General features: G+C 50.8%; 1 protein-coding gene across 1 annotated transcript in view; it reads right to left on the bottom strand.

Moving 5' to 3' along the window:
• Positions 1-13,807, bottom strand: part of ELOA (elongin A) — a 51,327-nt gene that overhangs the window by 22,379 nt on the left and 15,141 nt on the right. Inside the window, exons 2-4 of the mRNA XM_053268306.1 lie at positions 12,869-12,925; positions 8,840-8,958; positions 4,165-5,335 (exon numbers count right to left, since the gene is read on the bottom strand). Coding sequence (XP_053124281.1) covers positions 4,165-5,335; positions 8,840-8,958; positions 12,869-12,925 — 1,347 coding nt within the window. The remainder of the gene's footprint in view (positions 1-4,164; positions 5,336-8,839; positions 8,959-12,868; positions 12,926-13,807) is intronic.

The raw sequence follows: 13,807 nt of genomic DNA, 5'->3' as shown, positions 1-13,807 counted from the left end.
GGGCAACCAGGCAAGTGGTGACTGACATGTGACTACCTGTGTTCAAACGTGTAAACACCACATGCTCACCAAAAAAAAGAACATCTTCTTGGCCTACAGGAGGGAACTAGATCAGATCTGTTCTGTAGGAATAATGTAGTAAAAAATAGTCATAGCTGCAGCTGAATTAGACTGGAATTCCTGCTTGGATCTACAGGACAACACATACACAACGGCAGGCACCGATGTCTAGGATAGCAGCCAGTATAATAAGAAAGGCCCTGCTGGATCAGGCCAGCGCCCATCCAGTCCAGCATCCTGCCGCAAGATATGCGGTGAGGGGCCAGCACGCAAGTGGGGAGGAGAGAAACCACCCCCTCCCTTGGGGCTCCCTCACACCTGATGTCAAGGGGCCTGCCCCCGCTGATCCTGATCGAAGTATATAGTTATCAAGGCTAGTAGCCACTGATAGCCCCATCCTCCTCCATGAAACTGTCTTAATCCCTTTTTAAAGCCGCCCAGATGGGGGGCCATCGCCACATCCAGCAGCAATAAATTCCATTGCTTAACTACAGGTTGTGTAAAGAAGTACTTCCTTTTGTCTGTCCTGAATCTCCCAGAATTTAGCTTCAAAGGAAGACCACAGGTTCTAATGTTACGAGAGAGAGAGAGAGAAAAAAACTTCTCTCTGTCCACTTCATCCATTCTGCACATATTTTAACACATTGCTATCATGTCCCTCCTTACTCACCTTCTTTCTAAACTAAAAAGGCCCAAACATTGTGCTTTTTCCTCACAGGAGAGGTGCTCCAACCCCCTGGTCAATGCTCTTCTGAAGCTGCTTTTCCATTTCCCCCCACTTGCATCAGGGAAAGTCCTTTCACCAGGCCCCACCTCTGGTCTTCCCCCCACGCTGGCACCCCAACCCCTTGTTCTTGGGGCTCCCGTAAATTACTCACCACCAGAATTCCAAACTGTATCTTCAGTATTTAAAAAGGTGGGCCTATTCCCCCTCCCTTCTGTCCTTTAAGAAGCTCCTGGAAACCTATCTATTTTGCCAGGCTTTTAGATTTTTACGTGTGTGGGGGGGGCGGTCTTTTTCTTTTTTCCTTTTCTTTCTTCTTCTCTCTTCCCCCCACTTCTCTTGTCTTCGTTGTTGTTGTTTTAATTTATGTAAACTGCCTTGAGTCTAAGGAAGTGAGACAGTCAATAAATCTACTACGTAAATACGTATTCATTCATTGGCCAATAAGTGTGTTAGAAGATAAAAGCTTGTGAAATGCAACAACTGCAAAACTGGTTTTCTGTGTAAGTGATGGGGCTGAGTTTTCTTTGACAAATACTGGAAAGAGAAGACTATCCAGTTAATCAATCACCAAAGGGTATAATGCTTTGGTCTGATCCAGAGATCACTGGACTGGCAAACCTGCAAATTGTTAAAAGAGAATAGTAGGCCCTGGGGTATGTTCACACAGACATAAATCTTACTGTATTCAGTCAGACATGCTCTCAGGTAAGTGTGCATAGGGTTGCAGCCTTAGTCTTACCAGTTTAGTAGCAGGTAATGGACAAGCGTTAAAATTTGGGAGAAAAAGAACAAGTACCATCAACAGATCACCGACTAATCAAATACTTGGGAAGAAGTGGCAACCACTTTGAAACTATAGGAACATAGGAAGCTGCCATATACTGAGTCAGACCATTGGTCTTTCTAGCTCAGTATTGTCTTCACAGACTGGCAGCGGCTTCTCCAAGGTTGCAGGCAGGAATCTCTCTCAGCCCTATCTTGGAGAAGCCAGGGAGGGAACCTGAAACCTTCTGCTCTTCCCAGGGTGGCTCCATCCCCTGAGAGGAATATCTTGCAGTGCTCACACATCAAGTCTCCCATTCATATGCAACCAGGGCAGACCCTGCTTAGCTATGGGGACAAGTCATGCTTGCTACCACAAGACCAGCTCTCCTCTCTGAAAAAAAGGAAGCACACCCTATCATACATAGTTTGTAAGAACCTGCCTTGAGACTTTTTGGAGTGGGCAGTATATACATTTATTCATAAGTAAGTAGGTTTAATACTGAAAGGAACAAACTGAGAAACAAATGATTTTATTTAAAACATTGGGAAAAGTCATATTTTACTAGTGCAATAATATTTAAGATTTCTGTTTTACAATATCTGCACTTGGGAGCTACTTTATGCTAGGTATATTATCATGTTTTGTTTTTTTTAAAGATGATATATCCTGCATTCAGAGCTAAAAGATATCAAAAGAGACTGACTCAGACCATCCCTTTCCATCTCCCATGATTCATCCCAGAACTCCCCACTTTAAGCCCCTCAACTAAGGGCACGCGATACAGCCACTTTGTGGAAGCTCACCAGCTCTTGTTGTGGTCAGTGTCTGGATGGGAGACCCATACATGCCATCTTTGGGGGTGGGTCCATAGCTCAGTGGCAGAGCATCGGCTTTGCATTCAGAAGGGCCCAAGGTCCAGTCTCTGACATCTCCAAGTAGGGCTGGGAGAGACCCCTGCCTGAAACCTTGGAGAGCCGCTGCCAGTCAGAGTAGACAAAACTGAGCTAGATGGACGAAGGGTCTGACTCGGTATAAGGCAGCTTCCAATGAATCTTTTCTTGATAAGTTTCAAGGAAGGCAATTCCACATTCCCACTAGATAATGTATTCAATTGCTACTGCCAATCAGTGTAGACTAGGGGTTCTCAACCATGGGTCCCCAGACATTGGACTACAACCCCCATCATTCCCAGCCACAATGGCCAAAGGCAGGGGATGATAGCTGTTATAGTCCACCAACATCTGGGGACTCAAGGTTGAGAAGCCTTGGTGTAGACAATACTAAGTTAGGCCACTGATTGATGTGACTCGATATAAGGCAACTTCTTATGTTCCTGGCTGCTTTCCCTGCTAACTTCAAGTTCTAGAACCCTAAATAAAGACTCATCCTTGACTTCTTCTGCTTCCCCAACTTAAAATGGGCCACAAGGAAAGATAACATAAGAACAGCCCTGCTGGATCAGGCCCAAGGCTCATCTAGTCCAGCATCCTGTTTCGCACAGTGGCCCACCAGATGCTGCTAGAAGCCACAGGCAGGAGTTGGGGGCATGCCCTCCCTCCTGCTGTTGCTCCCCTGCAACTGGTACTCAGAGGCATCCTGCCTTTGAGGCTGGAGGTGGCCTATAGCACTCTGACTAGCAGCCATCGATAGACCTCTCCTCCATGAAGTTATCCAAGCCCCTCTTACAGACATCCAGGTTATTGGCTGTCACCACATCTTGTGGCAGAGAGTTCCACAAGCTGATTAGGTGGTGTGTGAAAAAGTACTTCCGTTTGTTGGTCCTAGATTTCCTGGCAATCAATTTCATGGGATGACCCATGAAGTGGACAGACTGAAATGCAGGGAGAAGCTCTGAAGTTGTACTCCCACTGGGATCCTCCTGAAGTGCTGGGCTGAAGAGACCTCTGCACATCAAACATGTATTTGCTCTACAAAAAATGCCAACCCGACCACTCTGTACTGTATCACTATTCCCAGGGCAGCTAACAACCAAATATGAACAGCGAGATAGGAACACAGGAAGCTGCGGCCTTATGCAGAGTCCGACCCTTGGTCCATCTAGCTCAGGATTGTCTACACTGACTGGCAGCAGCTCGCCAAGGTTTCAGGGCAGGAGTCTTCCCCAGCCCTACCTGGAGATGCTGCCAGGGAGTGAACCTGGGACCTTCTGTGTGCAGGCAAAAGCTCCAACACTGAGCTACGGCCCCAGCCCCACACATGGATTTCCCATTCAGGCACTGACTACACCAAGACCTGCTTAGCTTCGGCAAGGTGGCTGCTCTCTGTACACAGAGGCCATGCATAGGCAACCTTTGGCCCTCCCGCTGTGACTGAACTACATCTCCCATCAACAGCGAGGGGGCCAAAGGTTGCCTTCTCCTGCCTTAGACCAGACTCCGGGATGTTTTTAAGCAGATCAAAGTTTTTTCCAAACACTGAATCTAACCGACTGATTGACAAGAACTTGCAGCTCTAGTGGCGTCCCGCGGCTTGGACCTGCACGGCCCTCTCGGCCCCCCCCCCCACCTCGCCTTGTGGCAAAATCACCAGGGAATCCCAAACAGCCTTCCCCCCAGGAGGGACGATGCAGCACCACAGAGACCGGGCTTACCTTTTTCGGCTTTGATGCCCCCGACTGCTTCTTCTCGTTGGCCTGCTTGTGGGCTTTCCGGCTCGAGTTGGAGCTCTTGGCGCTGGGCTTGGACCCGTTCTGCTTGCCGTGCCCTCTGTCCTTCTCCGGGGCCGGCGGGGGTGGCTTGGCCAGCTTCTTCTTCTTCTTCTGAGGCTGGTCGTAGCCCATGTACGACTCAAAGGACATCGTCGGCTGCTCGAACTCATCCTCCCCATCCCCTTCCCCGGAACCGGCGGGCAAGAAGCCCACTGCTTTTTTGTGGCCTTCCGGGGTTTTCAAGCTGCCAGAGGCCTTCTTCTCCTTATTCTTGCCGGAGGATTTGGCCTCAGGTTTCCGCTGCTCCCGGTCGCCATGCGAGACGTCCGGGCCTAGCTTGGCCTTCTCCTGTTTGGCTCTCTCCATGTCCTGGTGCTTGTGCTTCTTCGTGTGGTTGCCCAAAGAGTCCTCCAAGTCAACGGGCGGCTTCTCCTTCTTGGAGTTGCTGCCATCCCTTTTCTTCTCCCGCTTGGCGCTCTCCAAGGCCTTCAGCCTTTCCTTACTGCCGCCTGCTAAGGGGGCTTCCCAGGGGGGCTCTCTGGAAAAGCCCTTGTGCAGTCTTTCTGGTAGCCTCTCCTCCCCTGCTTTGGCATCGGGCCGCTGCTTCTCCTTGTGAGAAGACTTATGCTCTTTGCTCCGACTGGAGCTGGCTTTGTCTTGGGAGTCACTGAGGTTCCTACTGTGGCCTCCCTCCTGCCTGTCCAGGAAGCCCTGCCCTTTGTTTGCCTTCCGGGGAAGGGCCTTCTGCTCCTTCTCCGGCTCCTCCACTCGACAGAGGTCCACGTACAGTTCTTGGGGGCTCTCGCTCGGTTCAGGAGAGGCTGCGTGCCCATAGTCGGAGCCCTCCTGGTCGGAGGAGAGCACTGGGGACTCTCGGTCCCATGTCCTGCCCTCTGGAATGCCACAGTTCACAGGCTGGTGGGCTCGCTCGGGCTCTGGGTACCGTTTGGGCCTCTTGGCGCCATACTCTGGCTCATACGACTGGCTGCAGGAAGGCTGGTAGGCTTCCGAGTAGTCCTCCTCAACGTCCTCGTCCTCACGTGGGGAAGGCTCCTGCCTCCGCTTCCTAGAGCTGCTCCGGTCGTAGCTGCGCTCTTCAACTTCAAGGTTATTCCTTTAAAGAAATTTTTTTAAGCATTAAGGCAACTGGAGCAGGAGCTCAGAAAGATCTGCCAATGTTCACTTAACATGAAACGGGGCCGGAGAGCCGGATACGCTCCCAATCACGGAGGACAGGGCTCTCAATGGCTACTAGTCCGGTGGCTATAGGCCACCTCCAGAGGGCATGCTCTCACCTCTTGCCTGTGGGCTTCTCAGGGGCATCTGGTGGGAAACGGGACTAGACACACCTTGGGGGGCCTGAGCCAGCAGGGCTGTTCTTATGCGATCAGCGGTTGTGTGAATTCAAAGAGCAAGGTGGGGGGGGGCAATCGCCTGGGGGTTGGGTAGGCATGGCCAACCCACATCCTCTCCCCAGCATTTGACAGACAGAACAGTGTCCTCTTCCAGTTCCTGACCCCCACAGGATCACTCTTCCCGTCTCTCCCCCGACTCTTTGAAATCACACAACTACAGATCAGGAGTGCCCTCTATTCTCCGACCCTGGTTGAACAGCCCTATTACTGCAGAATAATTCAGATACCTCCATGTCCGGCTAGCTCACTCCAGCAGAATAAGAATGCAGCTAACACAGAAGCACTTCCATGTATGCAGGATGCGGCAGGATCGAGTGGTTAAAATTCCCCAAACTAGGCTTCTAGCCCTCATGACGGCAAATACAGCCTGCACATTTCCACTCGACTATGAATGATTTCAATATGCAGGGAGGAGCTGAACTTTTGTCTGCCATTACACTATTTTGCCCAGACACTCTGACACCCCGTTATTTGCCTTCTGCTGTAAGCCCCAGATCCCCAATTTCTGCAAGATCTCAGGTATCTGGATGAAGCATACGAGTGAGCAAGTTGAAGCAAAATATGCCCAAGCATGACCCATTTGCTACGCTGGCTTTCGACGTTTTAAATGTTGCAAGAAGCCAAGACTTGGCACCAAAGGCCATGCTTGTGTGATAGGATCATCGAGAACACAATACAGATGGTGCAGCCCTCATTGTGTTGTGTCGGGGTGCACAGCTGAATGCACCTCGCCCCTGCTAACTGAGCAAAGAAGCACTTTTTAAAATGGCGGCTCCCTTCTACGGGGCAGGGGTGGGGCACTGCTATGACTGAGCAAATGTCCCTGCTGGCCAGAGTTCACTCTTCTGTGGGGGGCAAGTGAAGTGGGGGACCCCGGCTGGGAGCATCCTCACTTTTTGTCCCAGGACCCACTGCAGCCTTGCTACACCCCTGAGCAGAGGAAGAGCAACAGGCCCAGTCCAACTCCAGCACTGCATCCCTCCAGTGGCTGTTGCTGGCATCTACCTTCTTTCTAGATTTCTTTTTAGATTGTGAACCCTTTTGAGACAGGAAAAAACATCTTATTATTTTTCAGCGTATAGCACTCTGAGCACTTTTGTTGAAAAATGGTACAGGAGAACCTTGCTATTCGTGGAACCCCTATCCGTGGTACTGCATGTCCGTGGGGTGTTTCACTGACACCTGTTTCCAGTATCCACAGATACAAAGGGATTAAAACCCACGTATCCGCGGTTCCTAGAGAGCCAAAAGTGACCACGGAGATCACTTCTGCCCACCATTTTGTCTCTGGGGAGCCATTTTGTGGCTCCTTTCCTTACAAAAACGGACTTTGAATATTTTCCATGATTTTTAGCACTTTGCGGGCGGGCATTTCGGGGCATTCCTGGGTGCATGGGAGGATTCCTGACCACTTACAGGCCCCACGGAGCACGCCACGGTAAGTTCTTCTGAGTTATTTCGCCATTGCCTCCCCCACCCGCCATTTTCCCTCCACTTAGGAAGCTAGCCTCTCTTTCCCCGTATCAATAATGACTCGTTACTTGCAGCAGTAGGCGAAGAATGGAAGCCCTCCACACAAGTAACAAGGTTTTCCTGTATATAAATATTTGCTGCCGTTACAGCAGTCCTTGCCTAGAAATCACGGCAGGGAAGGCTCATCAGTCGAGCTCCCAGTGCGCGTGCTGTGCTCGAAAACCAGGCCAGCGGTCCCCAGACTGTGCCCTGCCCAAGAACCACAAGCATAACATCATCGAACTAAACGCTGCTATATCCCACCAAGAGTAGAGGCTGCCTGCTGCAACTCTGCACGAGTCACTTCTCTAGCCTGTCACCTTCCAGTCGGTCTCTGCTGCAGGTGAGCAATTCTGCAGGAGTCTTGGGCTGGGTGTGACTGGATCATTCACTCATTCCCCATGCGGAGACACAGCATGAGGCCAGCAGAGATGCCCAGTCTTGGGTGCCAACTGTCGTGTACACCAGTGTGGTGTAGTGGTTAAGAGTGTTGGACTAGGACTGAGAAGATTCACATTCAAATCCCCGTTCAGCCATGAAATTCACTGGGTGACTCTGGGCCAGTCACTCCAGCCTAGCCTACCTCGCAGGGTTGATGCAAGGAGAACAAAACCATGTACAGGTAGCTCTTGTTATCTGCAGTCCTGGCACCCAAGGTTTTGCATATCTGTGGCTGAGCAATGGAAACCTGACCTTGTTGTCTGTCGTTCTAAAAATAGGCAAAATTAGTTCCTGAATCGTGCAGGATGGATTTTGCAGGACAGAACCATTTTGTGGCTCTTTCTTTATTTTAAAAAAATAAATTGACACCCCCCACATAAACACAATTTTTTGCAGAAAATTGGAGGACTAGGGGTTTGGGGGGGCATTGCTGGACAGCTGGAGAGCATGCTGCAGTACTTTATTTCACTTATTTCTGTTATCCGTAGTTGTAGGCCAGAACTGAACCCATGCGGATAACAAGGGCCATCTGTACACCACTCTGGGTTCCTCCGAGGAAGAGCAGAAAAATAAAAGTGTGTGTGTGTGTGTGTGTGTGTGTATAAAGTTGTGACACACACACACAAAAGTTGTGGCTGTAAGTGAGTCGCTGGTCCTAGCTCATCTCCTTCCAAGTCAAGAAGCATTCACAGACCACCAGCTCCAGCAGAAACATGGCCAGTGGGGCTCCAGTGAGGATGGGCAATTCTCAACTGTTAACGCCCTTCTAAAAAGGTAACTGTTTTTGTCTGCAAGAGGGGCATGCGCCACCAATTTTGAATTCAGAAAAGGATTAGAAGTGCATCTAAGCTGCCTGGAGTTTGTGAAACATTCGAGCAGCTAACGTCAGCAACCTTTGCAAAGCAGGACAGAGGAAAACCACCAGTGGTTAGAGTGCTGGACTAGGACCGGGGAGACCAAAGTTCAAATCCCCATTCAGCTGTGAGACTTGCTGGGTGACTTTGGGCCAGTCACTTCTCTCTCAGCCTAACCTACTTCACAGGGTGGAAGAGAAACTTAAGCATGTAGTACACCGCTCTGGGATCCTTGGAGGAAGAGCGGGATAGAAATGTAAACATAAGTAATAATATAATAATGTGGAGCACTCAGGAATTCCGTCTAGCAAAACACGCATGAAGCAGAGGAGGAAATCCCCACTGCTGGACATCTGAGAACACCACCACCACCACCTCGAGGTACAGCTGACTTACCGCTCGGCTTCCTGTGGGACCGGCACCAGCTTCTTCCACCTGGCCACCAGGTTCTTGGCAAAGTCGCCAACCAATTCATGTTTCCGTAAACCGTTCACAGTCTTGCCCACCCCAGTCTCCTGCAGAAGGGAGGTCAAAAACCAGCTTAGGCGGCAACAACCACAGCCAGCTTATGCGCATTACTTGACATGAGCTTGCCACACATTTGGGGGGGGGGGATAGGAAACATAGGAACATAGGAAACCGCCATATACTGAGTCAGACCATTGGTCTATCTAGCTCAGTATTGTCTTCACAGACTGGCAACAGCTTCTCCAAGGTTGCAGGCAGGAATCTCTCTCAGCCCTATCTTGGAGATGCTGCCAGGGAGGGAACTTGAAACCTTCTGCTCTTCCCAGAGCGGCTCCATCCCCTGAGGGGAATATCTTCCAGTGCTCACACTTCTAGTCTCCCTTTCGTATGCAACCAGGGTGGACCCTGCTTAGCTGAGGGGACAAGTCATGCTTGCTACCACCAGACCAGCTCTCCTCTCCTAAATGGATCTACCATCAGGCAATTGTGTGCAGAGGACACAGGCCACTGAGTGGGGCCAGGGTGGGAGGGCTATGCACTGTCTGCCTCCACAGTCACCCACCAGCCTCCTTTCCTCTGCAGCCCTGATCATCTGTGGACTCATTATCTCTGGCTTGTCTCCCCTCACCAGTGGTGACAAGGTCCAAGGACATCGCCACCTGGCACCACACACACTGGTGTCATTAGACCGCAATTGGCAGGGAGGCGGTGAGTCCACAGCTGAGCGAAGCCAGGCAGGCAGGCGCTAGTGGTGGTGGTAGCGGCAGCAGCAACCACCCAAAAATCCAGCTGTGGAACCTTCCGCATGCGCTTGAGGCAGGTGCTCTTCCCAGAGTGGCCCCATCCCCTAAGGAGAATCTCTTGCAGTGCTCACAGGTAGTCTCCCATTCAAATGCAAACCAGAGAAGACCCTGCTTAGCAAGGGGGACAAGTCATGCTTGCTTCCACAAGATCAGCCCTGGGAAGAGCAATTACCCTTGCTGCCGATCGACTCCCAGATTCAATTCAAAACCTTGATTTTAATCTCTGAAGCCCTCCAAACCTGGAACTGGCGTTCGTGAAGGACCACTGCCTCCTATAGGGGCACACAGGCCAACTGGCGCACTTGCTCCTCCATCCAGGCACATCGCTACCATTGCGTCAGGGGGTGATGCTGTGGCAGGGCCATGGGTCTCTGGGGGCCGCCAGCTACCTCCCCCACTTCCCACAACACCGGGCGCTCAGCCCCAACTCATGTCGGCCGCTGTGAAGAGGCAGTCCCTTTAAGAGCGATCGGTTCTTGCGGAGAAACTGCAGCGCGAAATGGTTCAGCCCTGCCTTGCCAAGCTGGTGCCAGCCCGGTGACATCATCAAGTCACATTGTGCGGACATTCCAGCCAAGGCAGGCAGCAGCAAAGGCAGGCAGGGGGTTGTGGGAGGGGAGGCAGGCAGGTGAAGGAAGCCCATCCTCAAATCTTACCCCCAGAGGGTTGCCCCAGCCTTGCTATGCCCTGCCTCCACCCTTGCAACAAGTACGGGTGATAGAGCTACAAGCAGGGCCTTTAGGGCAATGGCCCCCAAATGATGGAGATTTTTCTTTTAAAAAATCAATTTATCTCTGCTAAGATTTAGAAGGAATTGTGCAACTTTTCTTCTTCCCCAGCATGTTTGTGGTCAATTTTGTTCTGTAATTTTTGTGTTTTAAATCTGCTTGCTTTTCTATTTGCATTTGCTGTGGCGTTGTTTTTATGATCTGTCCACCACTTTGAGCTTTGGAAAACATTTAGTTAGATACTGCCGTTACCTAGTCACAACAAGTAATATTTCGGCCGGGGGGCGGGGGGGAGAGACCACAACATAATTGGTTGTTTGTACTGGCTCATATATTGCCAAGTGGTGCAGAGGTTCGACGTAGGAACTGCTGCAGCAGTATTTAATAATGCAGAGTCGTGCTGTGTGCATGAGGGAGGGGGGACTTTCACTGATGCCCCCTCCCCCTGGAAGCACTCCCCGAGACCCAGAAGTAGGTTCTTGAGAGCTGCACGATCCTCAGAAACCTTCTTCCAGGCTGCAAGGAGTGCTTCGGTTGCGGGCGGGGTGGGATTGGTAAAAATCCCCATTACTAAACACTGCTGAGGCGGTTTGCATGTTGAGGCAGTTCTCACCGTTTCCATAAATGTCCAATTGCAAACACTTCTCCAAGTCTCCAACGAAGCGGTGAAATTGATTACTCCAGATCACAAAGAATTTCTTGTGGATAGTCACGCTTTAACATACTAAAGAATAACTGAGTTCAACCACACACACTTTTAAGAGAGGTTCCAAAAAATGCTCTGGGATGGGGAGCCAAAACTAGGAACGTTGTAGTCACAGCGCCCATGAAAGCCACACCAAAATATGCATCAACTAATTGCCGTACTGCTGGTCACACTTCTCCCCCTGCCCCTGCCCTCCGGCTACACACACAGCTTTTCTAGACTCTTGTCTGAAGTGCGTTGAAAAAGCACAAAACTGGTTTGACCAGAAATCATGGCAGGCCGGAGAAAGAGGACCGCACCTCTACGGCCGGGGTTCTCTGACGCTCAGCTACAATTCCCACCATCCCCAGCCATAAGAGGGTTGAAGGCCACTGTGGCTAGCATAGTGGGATTTGGAGTCCAATAACAGCTAAGGACCCAAGGTTGGGAACCCCTGTCATTTGGGGGCCATTATGGTGAAGGATTATGGAAGTTTGTAGCCTTACAACATCTGAGGACTCCAAGATGCCATCTCCAGAACATGTGCCTGGGCCACACCGGTCAAGACTATTTTAAAATGGGCTCAGAATGTCAACGGCGCAAGGACCGGGAGGCCAGCAGCACCAGTTTATGTGATTGATTGATTTAAAACATTTATGCCCAGCCCCTCCGGTACACTACTGCTCGGGGTGGCTCACAACAATAAAATAAAATTAACCAAATTAAGTAAACAAGTTAGAAGTCAGGTGGAAAACCACACTCAGTATTCAATTTCAAATTAGAAATGTTTCAGAGCTGAAAACTGAGAATCCTAAAAACTAAAGCACTAAGCAGCCTAACAGATATCACCCCAGAAGGGGCATTAAAAAGATGTGCTTTTAGTTGCTGTTTTTAAAAACACGGAGGGAGGGAGCTCAGGTCTGCCCCACACGAGCCAAGTCACAGGCAAAGGGGCTCTTTAACTTCTCGCCTCGCAGCATGAGCCGCAAAAGAGGCTTTGACAGAGCCTTCCTCTGGGCACCTCAGCGGCTCTTTACTATTCCCCTGTGCCTTGGCTTGCACAGCAGAATGAGCAGTTGAGGAGCCTAATAAAAAGCCTCTTGCTATTTAAAAGTCACCCATTGCCTGGGTCTCAGCTGGAGAGGGAGCCTGCCCTTGGATTAATAGTGTCGGGGAAGTGCTTGGAATCGAGAGCTGTGCTGATATCCAGCGAAGCACATAAGACAAGCTCTGCTGGATCAGGCCAAGGCCCATCCAGCCCAGCACCTTGCTTCATGCAGTGGCCTACCAGGTGCACCTGGGAATCCTGCAGGTGGAGGAAAGAGGGGGACCGCCCCCTCCCATTGGTGCTCCCCCCAGCCTCGGGGCTTTCCCACCTGAAGCATACAGCTATCCAAGTTAGTAGCCAAGGACCGCCCTATCTGTCATGAATGTGTCTGATCCCTTTTCAAAAACCATCTAGATTGGTGGCCATCACCACATCCAGTGGCAGTCAACTCCATAGTTTAACTACAGGTTGAGTAGAGAAACCACTTCCTTTTGCCTGCCCTGAATCTCCCAGCACTTGGCTTCAAAGGATGACCCCGGGGTACAATTTTATGGGAGGGGGAGAGAGAGGAAGTCACTGGGGGCCGCTGGCTTCCTATTGCTACATGCAAGGCATGCCCTCAGTGATGCTCCGAATCCCATCAGTCACCACGTTCCCTGGGTCAAAGTGGCAGAAAACTGGAAAGGTGCTTACCAGGAGAATATCAACAGTGATAGGCAGCTCCGAAAGCCTCTTCAAACTCTTCAGCAGCTGCAGAGACAAAAAGGATGGAGATATTTGCCACACATGCCACAAACGACAGGGAGGAGGCTCTTCCTTGGAGCCAAAACGCAAGAACACCACAAAATTGTGGAAGTGGCAAGGGGGTGAACGAGAATTTCGGTCTTGCTGAAAAAGCAGACCAGAACTGCCTGTCGGCAAAGGAAGTAGAGTGAGAATCCCCCAAATGCAGCAAAAGTTGATCTGTTACCTTCCCCTCATTCCAATCACTGAAGAATCTCACAGTACACAATGGAACTGTTACCCTTCTAACTCACCACAAGGCAGACAGCCTTCCATCCTTCACTGCTGTGGCTAAAGAACTGGGTTATTTATACAAATAGAAAAAATCAGGGTAGTTTGAGGAGGTCAAGTAGTGGCTGGGTCCAGACCTTTTCAGGCAGGGCTGCTCCACTTCGGCCCTCCTGCAGACGTTGGCCTACAACTCCCACAATCCCTGGCTATTGGCCACTGTGGCTGGGGATGATGGGAGCTGTAGTCCATAAGCAGGAGAAGGGCCACCGTTGTGCAGCCCTGTTTTCAAGAGCCCGCTGATGGCAGCGCCATCTTGAATCTCACTTGGCACAAGGCCCAGTCAAGTCAGAGGTGGTGCTCGCTGGCCCTGGACTGCTCAGGCTCTGCCAAGGAAGAGAACACCCACAGTCACCAGCACCATTTCAAGGAATCCTCTCCATGCGCATGAGTGGCTCTCCTCCACTCCACACCAGCAGCGCCCTTGGACTCCCAAGTCAAGTGACTGAGGGCCGCTAAAAGCAGGAGCTGGACCTGGGGAGCACCTAAGAGAGCTCGTGTGGTGTGGTGTATCGAGCAAGTATTCTCAAACTTGGGTCCCAACAACATCCAACAGAATGA

Source organism: Hemicordylus capensis, chromosome 7 (genome assembly GCF_027244095.1).
Source record: "Hemicordylus capensis ecotype Gifberg chromosome 7, rHemCap1.1.pri, whole genome shotgun sequence".
Taxonomy (NCBI): Eukaryota; Metazoa; Chordata; class Lepidosauria; order Squamata; family Cordylidae; genus Hemicordylus; species Hemicordylus capensis.
Note: the sequence above shows the minus strand (reverse complement) of the source record. Positions and strands in the feature narration are given on the sequence as shown.